We start from the raw sequence: 18,705 nt of genomic DNA on the forward strand, positions 1-18,705 counted from the left end.
TTGAACATGATGGGTGGATGGGTCCCAGATGCCCCTGTTACTACTGAATATATATAAAGGAGCCTTAGCAAAAAAAAAAAAAAGAGCTTTAAAAACTGTGTTCTGAAATTCAGCACACTTTCCTAATTCACAAGCTACTTTTTTTTATTTTTGATGCAGTACACTAAGGGGTAGATTTTATAATTCTACGCGGGGTCGGCACGCGCAAGGGGGTGCACATTTGTGCAACTTGCGTATGCCGAGCCCTGCGCGTGCTGCCCGTTCCCTCCGAGGCCGCTCTGAAATCATCCTGCGGCACCGCCCCTGGACAATGCGTCGGCCACTTCACGCCCCCCCGACACGCCCCCTGATGATGCGCCATCCGCTTCACGCCTCCCGACACGCCCACCCCAAGAAAGCCCCGGGATTTGCGTGCGCCAGATGTTTATGCAATATAGGCTCGGTGCATGCAGGGGGGGTTTAAAAGGGTTACGTGCATACCTTATGCATGTAACCCTTTTAAAATTCGGCCCTAATAGTATACTAATGGACTTCACCAGGAACTTATCCAAACTTTTTAAAATCCAGCTACACTAGCTGCTTTCACCACATCCTCTGGCAACAATTTCAGAGCTTAATTGTGCATTGTGAGAAAAATAATTTTTTCCAATATATTTTAAATGTGCTTCTTTTCATGGAGTGCCCCCTAGTCCTTGTATTATGCAAAAGATTAAATAACCATTTCACATTTACCTATTCAAGTCCTTTCATGATTTTGTAGACTTCTATCTTCTTGAAAACCCACTAATGCTTTCCGATGCTCATTCCTTCCAAAGTATGTAATGTGTATAGGGAGACAATTCTCAAAGAGTGAAAATGTTCTTTATCAATGGCCATGGGTTTTTGGAAAACTAGATTCTCAGTCTGCAGGTGAACATAGTCACATAGTGCCACTACATGCATAACTTTACCCACAGTGGGCAAGATTGGGAAGGGTCTAGCACTTACACTCATTTCTTTGAGTTTTCCAAAGTATGCTCAAGATTTTTTCTTGGAAAAACTACCTATGCAATGAACAGGTACAAACATGTCCAGGTAGTTTTCCTGGATTAATTCTCAAATTGAAATTATTCACATAATTTCACTTTAGAAATTGGTGCAAAATGCTTGGGTAAAAAGTACCCACAGACTTTGCACCAATGTGAGCAGTTAGAAATTACCCTCCAGTTTGATTTTCTTTCAGCATTATACAAGAGAAACTATCTAAGCTCCTATATATTTATTTTTTTGTCATTTCCTATTGATATATGAATTTTTTTTGGAAACCAAAAATGAAAGGGTTAATTTTTTTGCTTATCATCATTGCTGGACTGTGAAAGTAGTTTTTATCCGTCTTTAATTGAAGATGAATGGTGATTTAAGCATGGAAAGTGATTTTAGTATCTTGCCTTTAGTTCTAATTGGCATTCTAGAGCATGCTCAGCACACTTCCTCCACACAATTCCAGATGCTGGTGACAATTCCAAGTGGGAGACATGCTATAAGCCAAAGGTTTCACTCCCCCCCAACTTTCACAAGATGTGCAGGGCCTTTGAGTTGCATCTTTTGAATTTAGGATTTGAATATTTGTATTCACTAAAGCCAAAGAATCTCCCTCCTGACAAAGACTTTTCCAAGTCTACAATTTGGCTGAATTAACACACGATGATTGACACTGTAGAGTGGCAACTAGGGCTGGTCCCTGCTGCCAAGGATAATATGGGCCTCCGGGAATAGAGGCATGATCTATTTCTTCTTTCTCCTCCTCCCATCCCCCCAACCACCATCGCCACCATCATCACACTGTTTTAGTTAAAAAAAAAATCAAATAGGCATTTTTGTGGTGCCAGTGGTGGTGAGGGGGGTTGAGGGAGCTAGATCTGAAGCGTGAGGAATGGGGTCTTGGCCTCATGCACTTTTGAGTCATGCAGTCATAAGATAGTGGCTGGTTGGCCTCAGGCCTTGTGGAATCAAAGGGAAAGGAGGTGGTATGGGTGGAGAAAAGAAATAAGGAACCCATTTGTAGTTGTCATACTGTACTCATCACCCACACCCACCCTATTCTTGCAGTTTTGTTAAAGTTTGCTCTATGTTGGTCTTCAGTTATTGTCACAGTGGGTGTTGGCATTTGTTAGGGTCTGGATTTGTATATGTAGTGGTTTGCTATCATGTGGCTGGGCACAGCCACAAAAGTTGTGGCTCACAGTCACAGCTCTTTGCTGGCCTACAGGTAAGGCCTACAGGTCAGGTGACCTAAGGGTAATTATCTTGCTGGGCAGGGGCAGATACACTACCAGGGCCAAAGGTTTATGCTGGGGGTGGGTGGGGGGTGGAGGGAGGGAGGCATAAAATTTGTATATGCATGAATCAGGTACAGTTTATTAATTAATTAAGCTGTAGCCTCTGAACCCCCCATTATTGTGTCTGAGAAATCATTAGATTTTTGAATGTATTGATCAGTCTGGTAAGATAGTGGAATGTGACATGAGATTCCGTGTGTCTTCACCTTATTGATCATATTTTAAATCTTTAGATTATGGAGGGAAATAAGCAATTTGATTTGGCAAATATTGAAGGCTATTTATATTTTCATAATATTTAAAATAAATATATCAGACATATGCCCATATAGATTGACTGAAGTTCATTTGCATTTGAATTCATTATTCATAAACAATGTCAGGTGTCTGGAATTAGAAAATTTGTTTTGCCTGCTCACCTATTTCTTAATTCTCTTACACTTGGAATTTGACTGTTAAAGTTATCTACAGGTGATGGTCACATCTTAAACATTTTATTTAGTATTCAATGTGCTAAAAATGTCTATTAACTTTGTCAGACATAGCATACTATCACTTTTCATTAAAAATCATCTTGAGGTTACAGTGTACATATTCATGGTGACCTTAGTATTTTCAAGACATTTCTGTGAATGTTTATTACAGCTGAAAGGGTAGATTTGTGGCACTCAAACTCAAACTACTGTAATATAAAGAATCTTCGGAATAAGAAGGGACCTTCGACAGTACAAAAGCTTTTTCACATGCAAGAAAGTAGTTATTTGCATGTGAAAGTACATGAGCAATACATTTGTGAATCAAAAAGAATAGCAAAAATGGTGAAATCATAGTTGTGCACACCTGTAAAGATGAATAATGTAAAAAGTACCAAGACAAAATAATTACATTTTTGTAACTTGGTTGTATTGCAATATTATTTAACTCATCTGTTATAGACACTCAGGGAGGGTAATTTTATAACAGCCTGCATCGGATAATTCTACATGTAGAAAAGATGTGCAGACTTTAATCCGAATCTTCAAAGCAGACATGTGCATATGTCTGCTTTGAAAATTAGCCTGGTGGCATGCATGCCTACATATATACCTGGAACTTTACAGGTAGTTATTTGCATGTGCATATGTAGATTTATTTGCATATTTTCAAATATTGAAAATATGCACATAAATGGTTTTTCCACCCCCAACTCTGCCCCCTGGAATGCCTTTTCTAATGCACATTAGCAGTATGCAAAATCATTTTTGTGTTTACTTTTATGCCCATACTCCCCTGGGCAATTTTCAAAAGCCCATTTACACATATAAAACTGGATTTTATGTACGGGTAGACAGGGCTGAGTCTCTGGCTGCTCAGGATAACTTGAGTATCAGGGTTGGCCCCATGTTGCTTCATGCTGGGAAGCTAGGTTATGTGACAGCAAGGCCTAGCTGAGGTGGATGATTCATTGCTGTGCTGTGGATTTGAATCATGCAGTGGACCTTGGTGACCCCTGATTGGTGCAGGCAGCACAGGAGAGCAATAGATCAAGGCGAAGTCAATAGGGATTAAAAGGGCAGGTTAACAGAGTTTCCCCACCTTTTTTTTCAGCGTTGCAAAGGTTGCATCCCACTCATTCACCTTCTAGTCATTTGGGATGTTTATTGGTTTATAGCTGTTGTAGCTTGTGTTTGGGGGGAAAGGGGGAAAGCAGGTTATCCAAGTCTTGTTGTTGTTACAGGGTAATGTTCTTTGAGCCAACCAGGTTGGTTGGATGGTCAACATTGGAAACTCTGAGCAATTGAATACATTCATCCCTGAGGTGGGCTCCTTGCTGATGTGTACACTGAGGCACCATGAGATTGCCTAATTCCTACAGGTCAGCTGTCCTGGAAGTGGGTTCATCTTGATTGGTCATGGTGGAGGCTCATCAGGGTTTTGTGGATATTATTTGTAGAACTCAGATAATAAAGAATGCATTGTTTTATATAAAAGCTGCAGCCTTTTGATTCTGAAGCCTTGGCTTTGGACTGCTATTGTGTTTTGTGGTTTATGTTTGTTAAGTGTGCGGAAGGAGAGGCTAAAGTGCTGGCTTCCCACATTATGCATGTAAATCCATATGAAAATTCAGTCCTAAATGTCATGTTATTATTAGGCTATATTTTTGGTCAGATATAATTGATTCAATCAATTTCAGATTTAAAATGATTTGACAATTAACTACAATATGATATATATAATTTGCTGATAATGAACAAAACAAAGTTGATTGCCATGCTTAACACACAAGTGTACCATATACACTACATTATTTTTTTTATGTCTGACTGTATTTTTTGTTTAACTGACTGATTAGTTCTTAAACTGCTAAATTTTTCAGCAAAATAAATGAACACATTCTTAGAAATATTTGATAATGCACATATTTCCTCTTCTGCAAAAATGATATATAGACAAATTCAGAGGATAGTAGTTGGCACTATTTCATAGGGGTGTGCATTCGTATTGAACATAAATGTAAAACGCTACTTTTTTTTTTTTTAACTTAAAAAAGTGATGAGACATAAACGATCGGATTTCCAACTTATTCAACATAGCTATGTTGAATAAGTTGGAAATCGCGATTGTTGATCCAAAATAAAAATGTAAACCCCTCACCTTCCTTAATCCCCCCCCCAAAGACTTACCACAACTCCCTGGTGATCCAGCGAGGAGTGAGGACGCCATTTCTGAAAGCCTTTCCGAGGAGCACGTGACGTCGGCGCCACGTCGGAGTGACGCGGCGTCACGTGATTCCCCGCGGGTTCGCGCCGGAACACTCGTTCGGCCCAAAAGGAACTTTTGGCCAGCTTGGGGGGGTCAGGAGGCCCCCCCAAGCTGGCCAAAAGTTCCTTTTGTGCCGAACGAGCGTTCTGGCGCGGACCCGCAGGGAATCACGTGACGCCGCGTCACTCCGACGTGACGCCGATGTCACGTGCTCCTTGCAAAGTTGGTCAGAAATGGCGTTCTGACCCCGCTGGACCACCAGGGAGTTGTGGTAAGTCTTGGGGGGGGGGGATTAAGGAGGGTGAGGGGTTTAAATTTTTATTTGCACATATGGACATATACTCAACTCATTGAATTCTGTTTATGTCCATATTGACCGCAAATGGGACCCCCTTTGGACATATGGACATATGAACTTAAACTTTTGCTCTGCACATCCCTACTATTTCATTCCTGCAATATAGATGGAGAAACTACCATGAACAATATATATATATATATATATTCTCACAAGCCCAGTCCTTCATCTTTTCCCTGCTTTTCCATGATGTAAAAATGACATTTTGTAAACATCCTAGGGTGGCTGTAGTTGGGCAAATGCATTCAATGGGCCAGATTTTAAAAGCCCTAGGCTTGCTGGGCCTATTTTAAAAAGGCCCGGTGATGCGTGTTAAGCCCCAGGATGTGTGTATGTCCCAGGGCTTGCAAAAAAGGGGCGGTCTGGGGAGGCAGAGCGTGGGTGGGGTGGAGTGGTCTGGGGGTGGAGCAGGGTGGGGCCATAGACCTCTGACAAAGTGGCCATTTGCTGCTGTGTTGGAGGATCGTGTGCCGGCAGGGGTGGGAAGGTCAGGCTAGGGGAAAGGGAATGGGGGAAAGTAGCACGCGCAAGATGCATAATTGTGCAGCCCCTTGCGCGCACTGGCACCCAATTTTATAAAATGCACACGCCTGCACGCGCATGTTATAAAATTGGGCATACATGTGTGCATGCCAGGTAGCACGCACACATGTATTCCCACACACACCTTTTAAAATATACCCCAGTATGAATACATTTATTCCATCCATTCAACAATTGTTTGCAGTCAAGATCACAATTTTCAGTCCCCTAATTTTTTAACACTAAGTATTATTAGCTTCAGAAAATAACCTAAAATCCAAGCTTCAGAAATGAAAACATACCAAACATTTCTTTATAAGAAGATTGGAGCTCAAACAATAAACAAGGAACTTTTTGCAAAAAATGAAATGTTCACTGTGGAATCTTTAATGGCTACCCGGCATGCACACATGTATGCCCAATTTTATAACATGTGGGGTCAGTGCGCGCAAGGGGGTGCACAATTGTGCACCTTGCGCGCGTCGAGCCCGCACCGAGCCGCACTGCCTTCCCCCGTTCCCTACCTCCCTACCCCACCTTCCTTTCCCCTACCTCCCCCACCCTTTCCCCCCTACCTTTTTCTTTATTTTTCTTTTATTTCCAAACTTACTTCAGCCCTGGCCAGCGCAGTGGCCGTGTGCCAAGCCCCTGCCCCATCCCTGGACCACCTCTTTTTGCAAGCCCCAGGACTTACATGCGTCCAAGGGCTTTATGTGCGTCGCCAGGCCTTTTGAAAATAGACCTGGCGCACATATGACCGGTTACGTATGTAAATCTTACGGATTTACGAGCGTAACCCTTTGAAAATCTGGCTCATAGAGTTTGCACCAATATGGCAGCTTGATTATTGCACAAAACTAATGTACCCTTCAATTTTTGAAAGACTGTGTGCGCAAAAAATGTTTTGGTTTTTTTGGAACATTTTATAACATTTGTGCACTACCAGCCAGTAAAATGCAAATAATATTGGGCTTTATTGAGTGTGCTATGTTTTGATGTGCGCATGTGGTTCATGTGCAAAGCTTAGAGGGAGCAGAGCTGCCAATTGTTTTACTCTAGATACTTGTACATCCAATATAAATACATTGAGAAATTGTTTTCAGTTCTAGATTTAACATTATTATTCCTTATAGTATTTACATATTTTTCTTACCTGTTTCAAGAGAGTGTAGTTGGATCCATCAGTACTAAGTTTTCTAATTTCATGATGATCAGCAAGAATTAAAAAAGGTTCATCATCTAAAGTCAAAACAAATAAAACAAACATTGGTTAATTAATTTATATATTTATTGGATATACATATTTTACTGCTAGCATACTTTTATGTAAATATTTTGCAGATATTTTGCATTAAATGCCTTTTCACACAATTAAAACTAAGATTGGATTATAATATATGCTTAAAATACAATTTACCTCTCTATACATTGACTGTACATAGTATTTGTTTTATCATATTAGGAATCTATGTTTTAAGATCTCAAGGTGGCGATTTTCAAAACTATGCATTATTGCAAATTCCTTAGGTACCTTTCTCTGCAGACTCTGAACCATTTTTTAAAGGATAAGTATGTGTTCGGTATATGCATTTTCCTTATGGTCAGTCTTGTTTCATTTTAGCACATGCTAAAAAATATGTAGTAGAATGCAGTGCACTACATTTCAAAGTAAAGCATGCTAAAACATAGGAAGAATAACTTTCAAATCTATTTGTGACTGGATTTTCACACATAAGTGGAAGCGCAGAGATTTATCTAGTATTTTATAAGCAGTGCAGTGGTTGCTGCATATTTATATAATACAGCATAGTTCAGCATTAAAATTATATGCATTTCAATATATGCAAATATTTGAATTGCAATAAAAGCATTTAGTTTCTCTACCTATTTTATAAACAGATGCACAAAAAAGAAAATATAGCTACCGTGTTTTCCCCGAAAATAAGAACTCCCCCGAAAGTAAGACCTAGCAAAGTTTTTATTTGGGAGCATGCCCGTCGCACAGAACACCAGAGCATGCAGCTGTGATTCTTTTTACCCTGCCGCCGTTGCCCCCTAGCTTCACCGTTCGTTGCAGAGCAGCTGCATGCAGGACATGAAGGCCTCCAACTCTGATGTTCCTTTCCGCGGCCATCCCTTGTAAACAGGGGCGGATTGACCTATCAGGGGATCGGGCTTCCCCCGGTGGGCCGGTCCCTCCTGTCACCTGATTATTGATTTATTTTTTTTTTAATTACTGTATAAAGTTTTCAGCCAAAGTATTAGGGGGCGCCGCAAGCAGTGGTATCCCGAGGGGAGCCAATGCCCCCGGGCGCAGGGAGGCGCATGCGGCCGTCAGTGACACGCATGTAGCAGCAGATCGGCAGGGCCGTGGTGGAGCTCACGTCACCACGGCCCGAAGAAAAAGATTGCGTTCAAACGCGCTGATGCTCCTCCTCCTTCCTGCCTGCGCGGCCCCGGAAGTAAACGTTGCCGGAGCCGCGTGGGCAGGAAGGAGGAGGAGCATCAGCACTTGCAGAAGAGGAGAAGCACTTACGGGCCGCCGCGAATCATTGCAGTGGCCCGAGAAGAGGAAGAGGCCCCGGCAGCAGGGCCGCTGTGGCCCGAGAAGAGGAAGAGGCCCGGTAGCAGGGCCGCTGTAGAGCCCATCCTGCGGCGACCCGCGAAGTGGAGGCCCAGAGATGAGAGAGAGGCTGAGGGTCTGTAGAGTGTGTGTGTGTGTGTGTGCATGAGATGAGTTGAGACTATGTGTGGGAGTGAGGACCTGAATGTTTGCAGAGACAGCATGTAAGAGCCTCTGTGTGTGTGAGAGAGACAGCATGTGACAGTGAGAGCCTGAGCTTGAGCAAGACAGCTTGTGGGAGTGAGAGTGTCATCACAAACCAGCATAACCAGACAACTATTCAGAATATAATAAATGTTCATTTTTTTGTTCAACAACATATGACCACTGAAAGCAAAATTTATGTTGAGGGCAGTTTTCAAAAGCCAATAACCCAGTTAAATGACTATATAGGTGGTAAAACAAACTTTCTAAAAACAGTACATATACTCTGTGGGGCGGATTTTAAAAGCCCTGCTCGCGTAAATCCGCCCGTATTTACGCGAGCAGGGCCTTGCGCACCGGCACGCCTATTTTCCATAGGCCTGCCGGCGCGCGCAGAGCCCCGGGACTCACGTAAGTCCCGGGGTTTTTTGTCGGGGGCATGTCGGGGGCGGGGCCGATCGACGCGGCGTTTCGGGGGCGGGATGCAGCATTTTGGGGACGGGCCCGGGGCGTGGTTTCGGCCCGGGGCGGTCCAGGGGCGTGGCCGCGTCTTCCGGAACCGCCCCCAGGTCGCGTCTCGGTGCACTAGTGGCCCGCTGGCACGCGGGGATTTACTTCTCCCTCTGGGAGGCGTAAATCCCCGGACAAAGGTGGGGGGGGGGTTTAGATAGGGCCGGGGGGGTGGGTTAGATAGAGGAAGGGAGGGGAAGGTGAGGGGAGGGCGAAAGCGAGTTCCCTCCAAGGCCGCTCCGATTTCGGAGCGGCCTTGGAGGGAACGGAGACAGGCTGCGCGGCTTGGCGCGCGCCGGCTGCACAAAATCGGCAGCCTTGCGTGCGCCAATCCTGGATTTTAGCGGCTACGCGTGTATCTACTAAAATCCAGCGTACTTTTGTTTGCGCCTGGAGCGCGAACAAAAGTACGCGAATGCGCCGTTTTTAAAAATCTACCCCTGTATGTGGGAATAGTATATGTGGGGAAACAACATGGCACCTTTTACCGGTGAGAAAAGTAGGTGGTATTGGAAGCAAAGTTAGGATAGGGGAGGCAACAATACACAACGTTTTTCTGCATTTTCAAATCGATGAATGTTGCTTTTCAGGGAAATTGTATCCACTTAAAAGCAGGTGCAAATCTGTTCATTTAGTTTTTCTCTAAGAAATTTTCAAAGGGTTAGTACACATTTATAGCGATATGCAGGGAGGAAATGTTCATTATTTTTGGTTTGTTTTTTCAGTTTTGCTTAATTTTAGTATATGCTAGTTAAAAATAGTATGCACTCAAAATGAAGTAGCATGCACTAAAAAAAACTGCAAGCGGTAAAATGAAATTGCACACATTAATGATTACTTTTTCAAAGAGATTACACATGGAAAATTAGCATATACACATGTAAGCAGCCTTAATTCATATATATGCTACTTTATTAAGGTCTAAACTACATGAGTATTTTTTGTTTTGTACAAAAACAAAACAAAACAGTGATCTAGAGGCATTCCAGAGTAGGGTCAAAAGCTACTGACAGAATTTGATATTTTATAAGAGATTTACTTCAGTACATTAGCCAATTTAGGCCTGGATTTTCTAATATCGCAGAGCTCATTGAATCCCATGGTAACGGGGGATGGGGGCGCGAAGCAGGGATCGGGCCTGTGAAAGCTGGTGCTATTGCGCACGCTACTGGTGGCGATATCGCCGCCAGCGAAATTACCGTCGCGTCTGCCCCGATGCCTCCCCAACTCTTCCTCTTCCGGTCCCAACTCTGCCCCTATCTAGCTATCGCACACAAAAAGTTCCTTTTCGCATGCGATATTGATAGAAAATGACCCCCTTAGTTGTGCAAGTTTACATATTCTAATTGATGTGGGCAAGTTAAATCAGACTTGTCTGTTGTCCAGTATTTTTGGGTAGGAGGTCTGAATGAACTTGGGGAATTCAGGGTAATGTAGTAGAGGGTCTTGGTGAATTGGAGCTGGATTGGGTGAACTACCAAGATGCACTAGGCCTTATTTTCAGAGGATGTCTTATTTTTCCATGAAGAAAAATGGTATGGTAAAGCGATCAACCATTCTTGTGGTGTTGCTGAAGAGTGATCATTTGACATTTACTAGTTACTGTAACTTCCTGTTCTACACCTTTAGTCTGAATTATCTGGATACAGCAAAGTAAAATGAGACTTTTCTGTTCTGAAAACCTATGTGCCATTCTCCATTCTCATCAAATAGAGACCCCTTTTGCTTAGTCTGGCCAATTAACTCGGCAACTAGAGTTGCATTAGGTATGTCTGTCAGAGAGTTTTGCCTTTGCCTCAGCCAATTAAAGGAAAAACAATAAGTACAAATAAGACTATATGTGAAAATTGGAAGACATTCCTAGAATTTTTTAAATTAAAACTAGGAAAAAATCCCAGAAAACTTGACAGAGAATATATTATTATTTTGTGCCCAATGCAGGTCAAGATCTTAAACAAAATATGGCATTTACATGTGCTTAAACTCCAAGATATTTAATTAGTTTGATTGACTTGAAGACCACATACACAGTTAATGTATCCTGCATGGCTTAATATTTTGGTTCAGATTAAGTCTTTCCAGTTAAAGTTTAATGTGTTTGTTTATTGAAAAAAAATGTGAATTGCTGCCTGAAAAGCAATATAAGAAATATTACAGTTATGGTATTATAGCACACTGTAAATACTGCTTGCTTATATACAGTATATAATGCAGACATTCATAGTTTTATCAATAATGAACTGAAACCTTATTTTCATTCTGTGGTAATTGATAATCTTTCTTCTTCTCTAAAATATGCACAATGTGATGCCACAGATCTTCAGTCAGTTGTCAGTGTCATTATTTGTATTACTGTTATTGTACTTGCCTTATTCCCTTGGGCATCTTCAGAATCTCACATGGTTCATCATACTTAATCTCTTAAACTACAATCCCCCCTACACATGCCCTTGACACCCACACTGAGTTAAAATGTTCTTTCACATCTTTATCTTTCTCATATTTTGTCATGAAAAAACAATCTTGATGAAATGTCACTCTAGAGGACTAACATAGCCATCTGTACTCAAGATTGACAAATATAACTTGGGATGTGATAAATATGCTTTGCTTGTTGTGCTAGTACTGTATAATTAGGGACCTTCATTTTCAGTTTTATTTTATTTTGCATGGGAATTTCAATGTTAGAAAAATAAAAAAATCTCATTTACTTTTTTTTAATTCCCTGGCAAAATAAAATAAAAACCAAAAACAAAGGTCTCTATATATAATGTGAACAGAGTTAAGATCTATAGTATGGTTAATTTTGTTAGTTTTCGGCAACATTGGACAAAGGAGAGTACAAACTGTTGTATGCCCAATATGATGATAACTTTCAAACTGGTGCGCAGGCACACATGTGCGCTCATGCAGTGTCCTGTGCCCAGGGATGCAGCTATTTAATAACTTGCGCATGTATATGTGCACATGTTATAAAATAGCCTGGCTGTGCATACATGTGCGCAGAATTTTAAGTGAATGTGCAAATCCCGATTCTATTGCATAAATTGGGGGATTTTAAAAGGGGAACGCACCGACGCTATTCCCAGTTTTACTAGTTTGTCCTCAGTTTGCCCAGGTAAGAGATTGGTCTTCCAAACCCCAATAGTTTAATAGCCTTTATTCCCCCCCAGTTAGCTGGGACCCTTAAAACCCTGCAGATCTGCCTAGTTTTCTTTGAATTTTAACTTACACAGCATCCTGTGTTGCAACTTGATGCAACAAAAATAAAGTTACGCAGTTGAGGGGGGCCTCAGCATGCAGCAGGTCACATAAGTATTTACATGCACATCTCAGGTTCATGCCCCAAAATGCCCATGCCACACCCCTTTTTGAAAACTTTCCAGATGTGCCTGTTGCAGACGATGTGCGTGTGTCTTGCTGGCTTTTAAAATCCACTCGGTGCACGTGAGCCCGACTTATTTGCGCATCCACTGATTGATGCGCACATCAGGCTTTTAAAATTCACCTTTATGGTTCTTGTCTTCCAATACCAGATTGGCTCAGCTGTGTGCCCAGCTCCTCAGAGAATGGTCCTTCCTTTACTATTCTCTTAACCTATCATCTACCAGGCTTTTCTCCCACAAGCTGCTCACATAGGTCCCTATATTCAACAGTCCATAGTGTTTTCACTTAACACAACCATTCATATACCCTTTGCTAGCTAGAACAAGGGATTTCCCAGGATATTATACTCCCTTTGTTTCTGTGTGTCTGGAACCCCCTAGAGCTTATCTAAGCCTCTTTACATGTAAGCACAATGTGGCGTTTTTTTTCTCATCTCCTAATAACTCAAAACATCAACTTAACTTAGTAGCTGAAGAATTCATGAGGTTCTGCTTCTTTATCTTCAGATGTTGTGTCCATGGTAGGAAGGGCTACCCTTCTCTTATTCACTGTCTCCTTCCCTCTCCATCTCATCTGCATATCCCTTGCTTATGCAAATACTGTCATATTTATTGTACCTGACAACCTTCAGCTGAAGGGTGTGGATTCCTCTCTGATCAGCTGCTCTTAGGGTCAGCCATCTTAGATTTCCTTATTTGGCTCTAACCAGCCCCCTATCTGATAGTCTTTCAGCTGTATACTCTTGTGCAGGGACTAACTAAAGATCTAGTAATCATCACAGTCTGGAATGGAAGAGGAGAGATTCTGAAGCATTGCACAGTGGTCTTTAATTTGAGCCACTGATTCCTTGATCTTATCACTAAAGATGAGCCTCTGCATCCTTGCTATTTTCTCCAAAAATATTCTCTCTATTGAAAGGCAGGTCAGTGAGCCAGTCCTGGCCACCCTGAGACCTTAAGCCATTTGAACCTGCAGTTACCAATACCCACCACAAAGAATTTTGATGCCATCTCAGAAACATCAAACGCCAAGCGAACCATATGTTTTCCACATTCCATCCCCTTGTCCACTAGAGATTACAGGGCATTATACTGCTCCTGGGGAAGTTGCTTGACAACCCCTTCACATCCCTCTTGATGTTTCACTTCTATTAGCTTAAGAAAAGCTGATAGGATGCTACCTTTCTCTCAATAAGTTCAAGAGTATGGGAGATATTGGGGGCACTGGAGAGGGATTCTATACTTCTTGGAGTTTTTTGAGAACAAATTCAACCACAACTGATTGATAAAGGCAATTGCTATTTCTCAAATCTGGGAGCCTTCTGGTCATGAGAGATTGTGCCAACCTCCTTATTCACTGAAGACACAGAAAGGGGGCTCTTCAACATTCTTATTACATTTCCTGAAGGATTTCATGGATGGGCACTGCCACTATATCCTTGGTGGGGTGGGGGAGGAATCCACAAACTGGAGGATGTCAAGCATTTTGGCACTACAATCTTCCTCCTTGTGTAAATCATAGGGAATGGTCTCTGCTATTCTCTTTAAAAAAATTGGCAAAGGAGAGGTCTTCTGTAAGAGATCTTCTCCTTTCCTGTGGAGGAGAGGAGTACAAGGGGAGATCTTTTGACATTCCCTTATCAAGGAAGTCCCTAGATTCATAGCGGTACCATCAGGAATATTCTTAATTTCATGATATCCCTAATGAATGTGCATGAAACATTTGTATACAGTAAAGGCAGCATGCATGTAAATCTCTCATGCATATTTATTAGGAATATCCTGAAAACCTGATTGGAAGCCCCTGAGGATGGGAATTTCCAAGCCCTGAGCTAGAAGATGATCTTTTTCCTTGATCCTTTTGGGTGCTTGATGTCAAGGGGGATCGATGTCCTCTAATGTTGATGCTGATGGGATGGTCTTGACTGTTTTGAAGAGATTTTCCATTAGCTCCAGCTGTGAATAAAGTCCTCTAGATGTCAACTTCTCATACAGAGAGCACCCCAAGATGTTATGGTCCTCCCCTATGCAAAGCATGCATTTGTCATGAAATCCATTATAGACATAATGAGTTCACACCAGAAGAACTTGTTGAAGTTACTGGCCTTCTACTTTTTTTGGGAGCATTAGACAAAGAAGTCTACCAAGTGAAATCAAATCACTCAAATGTATAAAATACTCTGATGCTCTTGATGCATCATTGTTGATGCAGCCATCAGCTGGCAACCAGCAAAAGATGAAAAAAAATTGAAAACATACATAAAGCTTATATAGAGAGGCTAAGGGGGGGGAGTGATATTAGACCTGGCACATAAGCAACTTCTGACAATTTGGGAACTTTCCCAAGTTGAAGATTAGAGAAAGAAAAAAAAAACAAAACAGCAACTTAAGGGATCTGCAGGTACACAAATACTGGAGGAGCCCCCAAGTGGCAAGGTGATGGTGTTGGACCACATATGTTCAAATAAGCATGTTTAAAAAAGCTTTAATTTTTAAAGTAATCTTCTCACACTGGACTCCATCAGATGACATCATCCATGTGCAAGAACTTAGCATTCTGCTTGTCCTTGGAGAAAGCATGAATGAAAGAGAAAAAGTAACTACACATTACTTTTACCAAACTTGTGCTATCTTTAAGTGGTGTGTATAATAACATCAGGAGTAGAATTTTTTTTTTTCTTCATTTTCCTTTCTTAATTTTCCCAACAAGTAGTGAGTACTCAATAATTCAAAGTATAATGATGCAAAAATCTCCATGTGCAAAGAATACTGAATGGTAAAAAAAAAAAAAAAAAAAAAAGACCATGAAGGGGGCGAAGTAAGCAGCACACACACATAGAGCAAATGCAACATAACTGATGTGTTGCAAATATAAATCACTGGTCAATACTCAATAGGAAAAACATTTATTGTAGATATAGTCACATCACTGGTGTACAATAGTCAAGGGAATTTTAGTTTGTCATTTGAAAACAAGGACCAATGATGTGACTGTATCTACAGTAAAAGTTTTCCTGTTGAGATTGTTGCGGTCTCCACCGCTTCCCCTCTATCCGCTCTGCTTTGTGCTCACCTCCAGTGGTGGAAACGCCGCTCCCGCGGTCCCACTAGGCCTTCAGGGCGTCCGCCATTGCCAGATCATCGCTCTGCTGCCGCGCAAGGACGCGCAGTATGGACGCACGGCCACCGGAAGTCTGGCCACCTGGGTTAACGACGCCACACCCCAAGCCTGATTTAACCGGCGTTCGCCTGCCTTCTCATTGCCTTGCAACGAGGGTCGCTACTGTTAGTAGTTCTTAGTTGCGCTTCGTCTTTCCACGTTCCGGTTGACCTCAGCTTGTTCCTGACTCCGCTTCTGCCTGCCGCCTGCCATTGACCTCAGCCTGTTCCTGACTCCGCTTCTGCCTGCCGCCTGCCACTGACCTCAGCTTGTGCCCGACTCCGCTTCTGCTTGCCGCCAGCCTTTGACTCCAGCTTGCTCCTGATTCCGCTTCTCATCGCCGCCAGCCTCCGACCCTTGCCGGTTCCTGATACTGCTTCTACTGCCTGCCAGCCTGACTGAGGTTCGTCTCCGTTCCTACTCACCATCCGTTCCAGCTCTGTTGCCCGCTACAGACTCCAGTCCTGCTTTCAGCATGCTACAGTCTACAATACGCTACAGACTCTGCCCTGGTTCTCTCTGCTCTGCTTCTCTGCAAACCACAGACCCCGGGCTTGCTCACAGACTGTTTCTATTCACAGCAAGCTAGAGACTCTATCTGGTCTTCTACCGCCCCGCTCACGCCGGGCCTTCCAGCTCACCCTTACTGGACTCTGTGGTTTACTCCTTGCCCAGGCCTTCTTTCTATAGAGACTGTTACTGTGCTCCTAAGTCCCAAGGTTCTAGGACCCTACGGGCTCCTCCTGGGGGGTTCCTGGTTCCCGGGTGAAGACCTTTGCCTGTGGCTCCGCCTCCCGACCTACTCTGCCTTCAGGGTAGTTCGGTTCAAGGGTTCACACCTGGACTGCAGCTTCCCAGACTGCAACAGAGATGTATTGACAGTGATTTACATTTATGATGCATCAGTTACATTGCAAAAAAAAAAAAAGCCATTTTTCACATTATGACAGATACAAAAAATTTGATTTTGCATGAAAGATATCTGTGCTAAGGTAGAAAATATCATGCTTCAAAGTAACCTCAGGGAGGGTAATATTATAACTGCTTGCATATTAGTAAAGGTACACAAGTTTGCTTTAAAAATCCTTGGATCATTGGCTAATTATGCACATAAATAACCTCACATAAAGTAAAAACTACCTTACATGCATACTTTTTAAAATAAAAAAATATATGCATGTACGTTCCAACTCTGACCTCCATGATGTCTATCTGCATTTTGTGTAAAAGCATATGAATATCAGGGTTGCACGCATACTTTCACATGCACAGAGCCTTGGGTTATTCGGGGGTAATTTTCTAAGTCATTTACATACATAAAACCTGTACTACAATAGCCTGGGTATCTGTGCAAAAAAAAAGTGCATTCATAATCCTGTTAAATGTGTACTTTCATATAAACTGCATAGGCAGATTCCAGAGTAGGGGGAGGAACAGGGTTGGAACTTGCATTACTTAACTTTCAAAAGTATGGGCTGGATTTTAAAAACCCTGTGCGCGTAAATCCAGAGGATTTACGCACGTAGGGCTTGCACGCCGGGTCTATTTTAAAAAGTCCCAGCGACGCACATAAAGCCCTGGGACGCTTGTAAGTCCTGGGGCTTGCAAAAAGGTGGCGGTCTGGGGGCGGGGCCAGAGGACCGGAGGCAGGCGCAAAAGGCATGATAAAACTTTAGAGGGGTTAGAGTAGGGCTAGGGGGGGAAAGGTTAGGGGAAGGGGTGGGAAGGTCAGGCTAGGGGGAAGGGAACGGGGGAAGGCAGCATGGCTCAGCTCACGCAAGGTGCACAATTGTGTACCCACTTGTGTGTGCCGACCCCTGATTATATAACCTGCATGCGCCTGCACGCACAAGTTATAAAATTGGGCATACACGTGCACGTGCCGGGTAGCGCGCACACATGTACGCGCGCGCACCCTTTTAAAATCTACCCCTATTTGCATAAGTGTATATATGTTCCTTTTTCTAAAGAGGTGTAGCTTTATGCAAGGTTTTTTGAGTGCATAACTGGCCAATTCCTCAAGGATTTTCAAAGCAAACCTTTGCACATACGTTTGCTTTGAAAATCCTTCATAAAGTCTGCGTGTAGAATGCACACACAGACTTTAACCACTATACAGGAAGTTATAAAATGTCCCTTTTTAATATAGGCATTTATGTGCATATAACCATGTTTCATGCAGGAAAATTACTAAGAAAATGACCTCCTTAATGATAATGAGCCCTCTGCTTCTTCGCTGTTTAAGCTATCTATGAATAAGCTCTTATGTATAAGTGAACAAGTGCAATGTCATACCTGAAAGAGATTTGCAGCTGGTTGGATTACCAGGTTGAGTTGTGTATCCTTCGGCACATAAACATTTGAATGTTCCATATGTATTGATGCACCGCTGGCTACAGGGGAAGCCAGATGAACATTCATCTATGTCTACACATGTTTTGCCATCATCCTTTAGTCGGAATCCAGGCCAGCATTTGCACTAGGCAAAAACATTTAAAATGCATTTTCAGATTGTATAATTGTATAATTTGCTGGAATATACTAACTACAACTGATTAGGAAAGCATGAAGACAAAAAGCTAAAATAGCTTGTAGCAGAAAAACATGTCAACTAGGGATGTGAATCGTTTTAGGACGATTAAAATTATCGTCCGATAATTTTAATATCGTCTTAAACCGTTATGGAACACAATACAATAGAGATTCTAACGATTTATCGTTATAAATCGTTAGAATCGTGAGCCGGCACACTAAACCCGCTAAAACCCACCCCCGACCCTTTAAATTAAATCCCCCACCCTCCCGAACCCCCCCCAAATAACTTAAACATTCCTTGCCAAATCCTACCTCCTTCAATCCCCCACCCTCCCGAACCCCCCCCCCCCAAATGACTTAAATTACCTGGGGGTCCGGAACGGCAGCGGTCCGGAACGGGCTCCTGC

General features: G+C 42.4%; 1 protein-coding gene across 1 annotated transcript in view; it reads right to left on the bottom strand.

Moving 5' to 3' along the window:
• LRP1B (LDL receptor related protein 1B) overlaps positions 1–18,705 on the bottom strand; it is a 3,516,099-nt gene that overhangs the window by 588,875 nt on the left and 2,908,519 nt on the right. Inside the window, 2 exon segments of the mRNA XM_029607894.1 lie at positions 7,094–7,179; positions 18,059–18,242. Of these exon segments, the coding sequence (XP_029463754.1) occupies positions 7,094–7,179; positions 18,059–18,242 (270 nt within the window).

This window comes from Rhinatrema bivittatum, chromosome 6, assembly GCF_901001135.1.
Source record: "Rhinatrema bivittatum chromosome 6, aRhiBiv1.1, whole genome shotgun sequence".
Classification (NCBI taxonomy): domain Eukaryota; kingdom Metazoa; phylum Chordata; class Amphibia; order Gymnophiona; family Rhinatrematidae; genus Rhinatrema; species Rhinatrema bivittatum.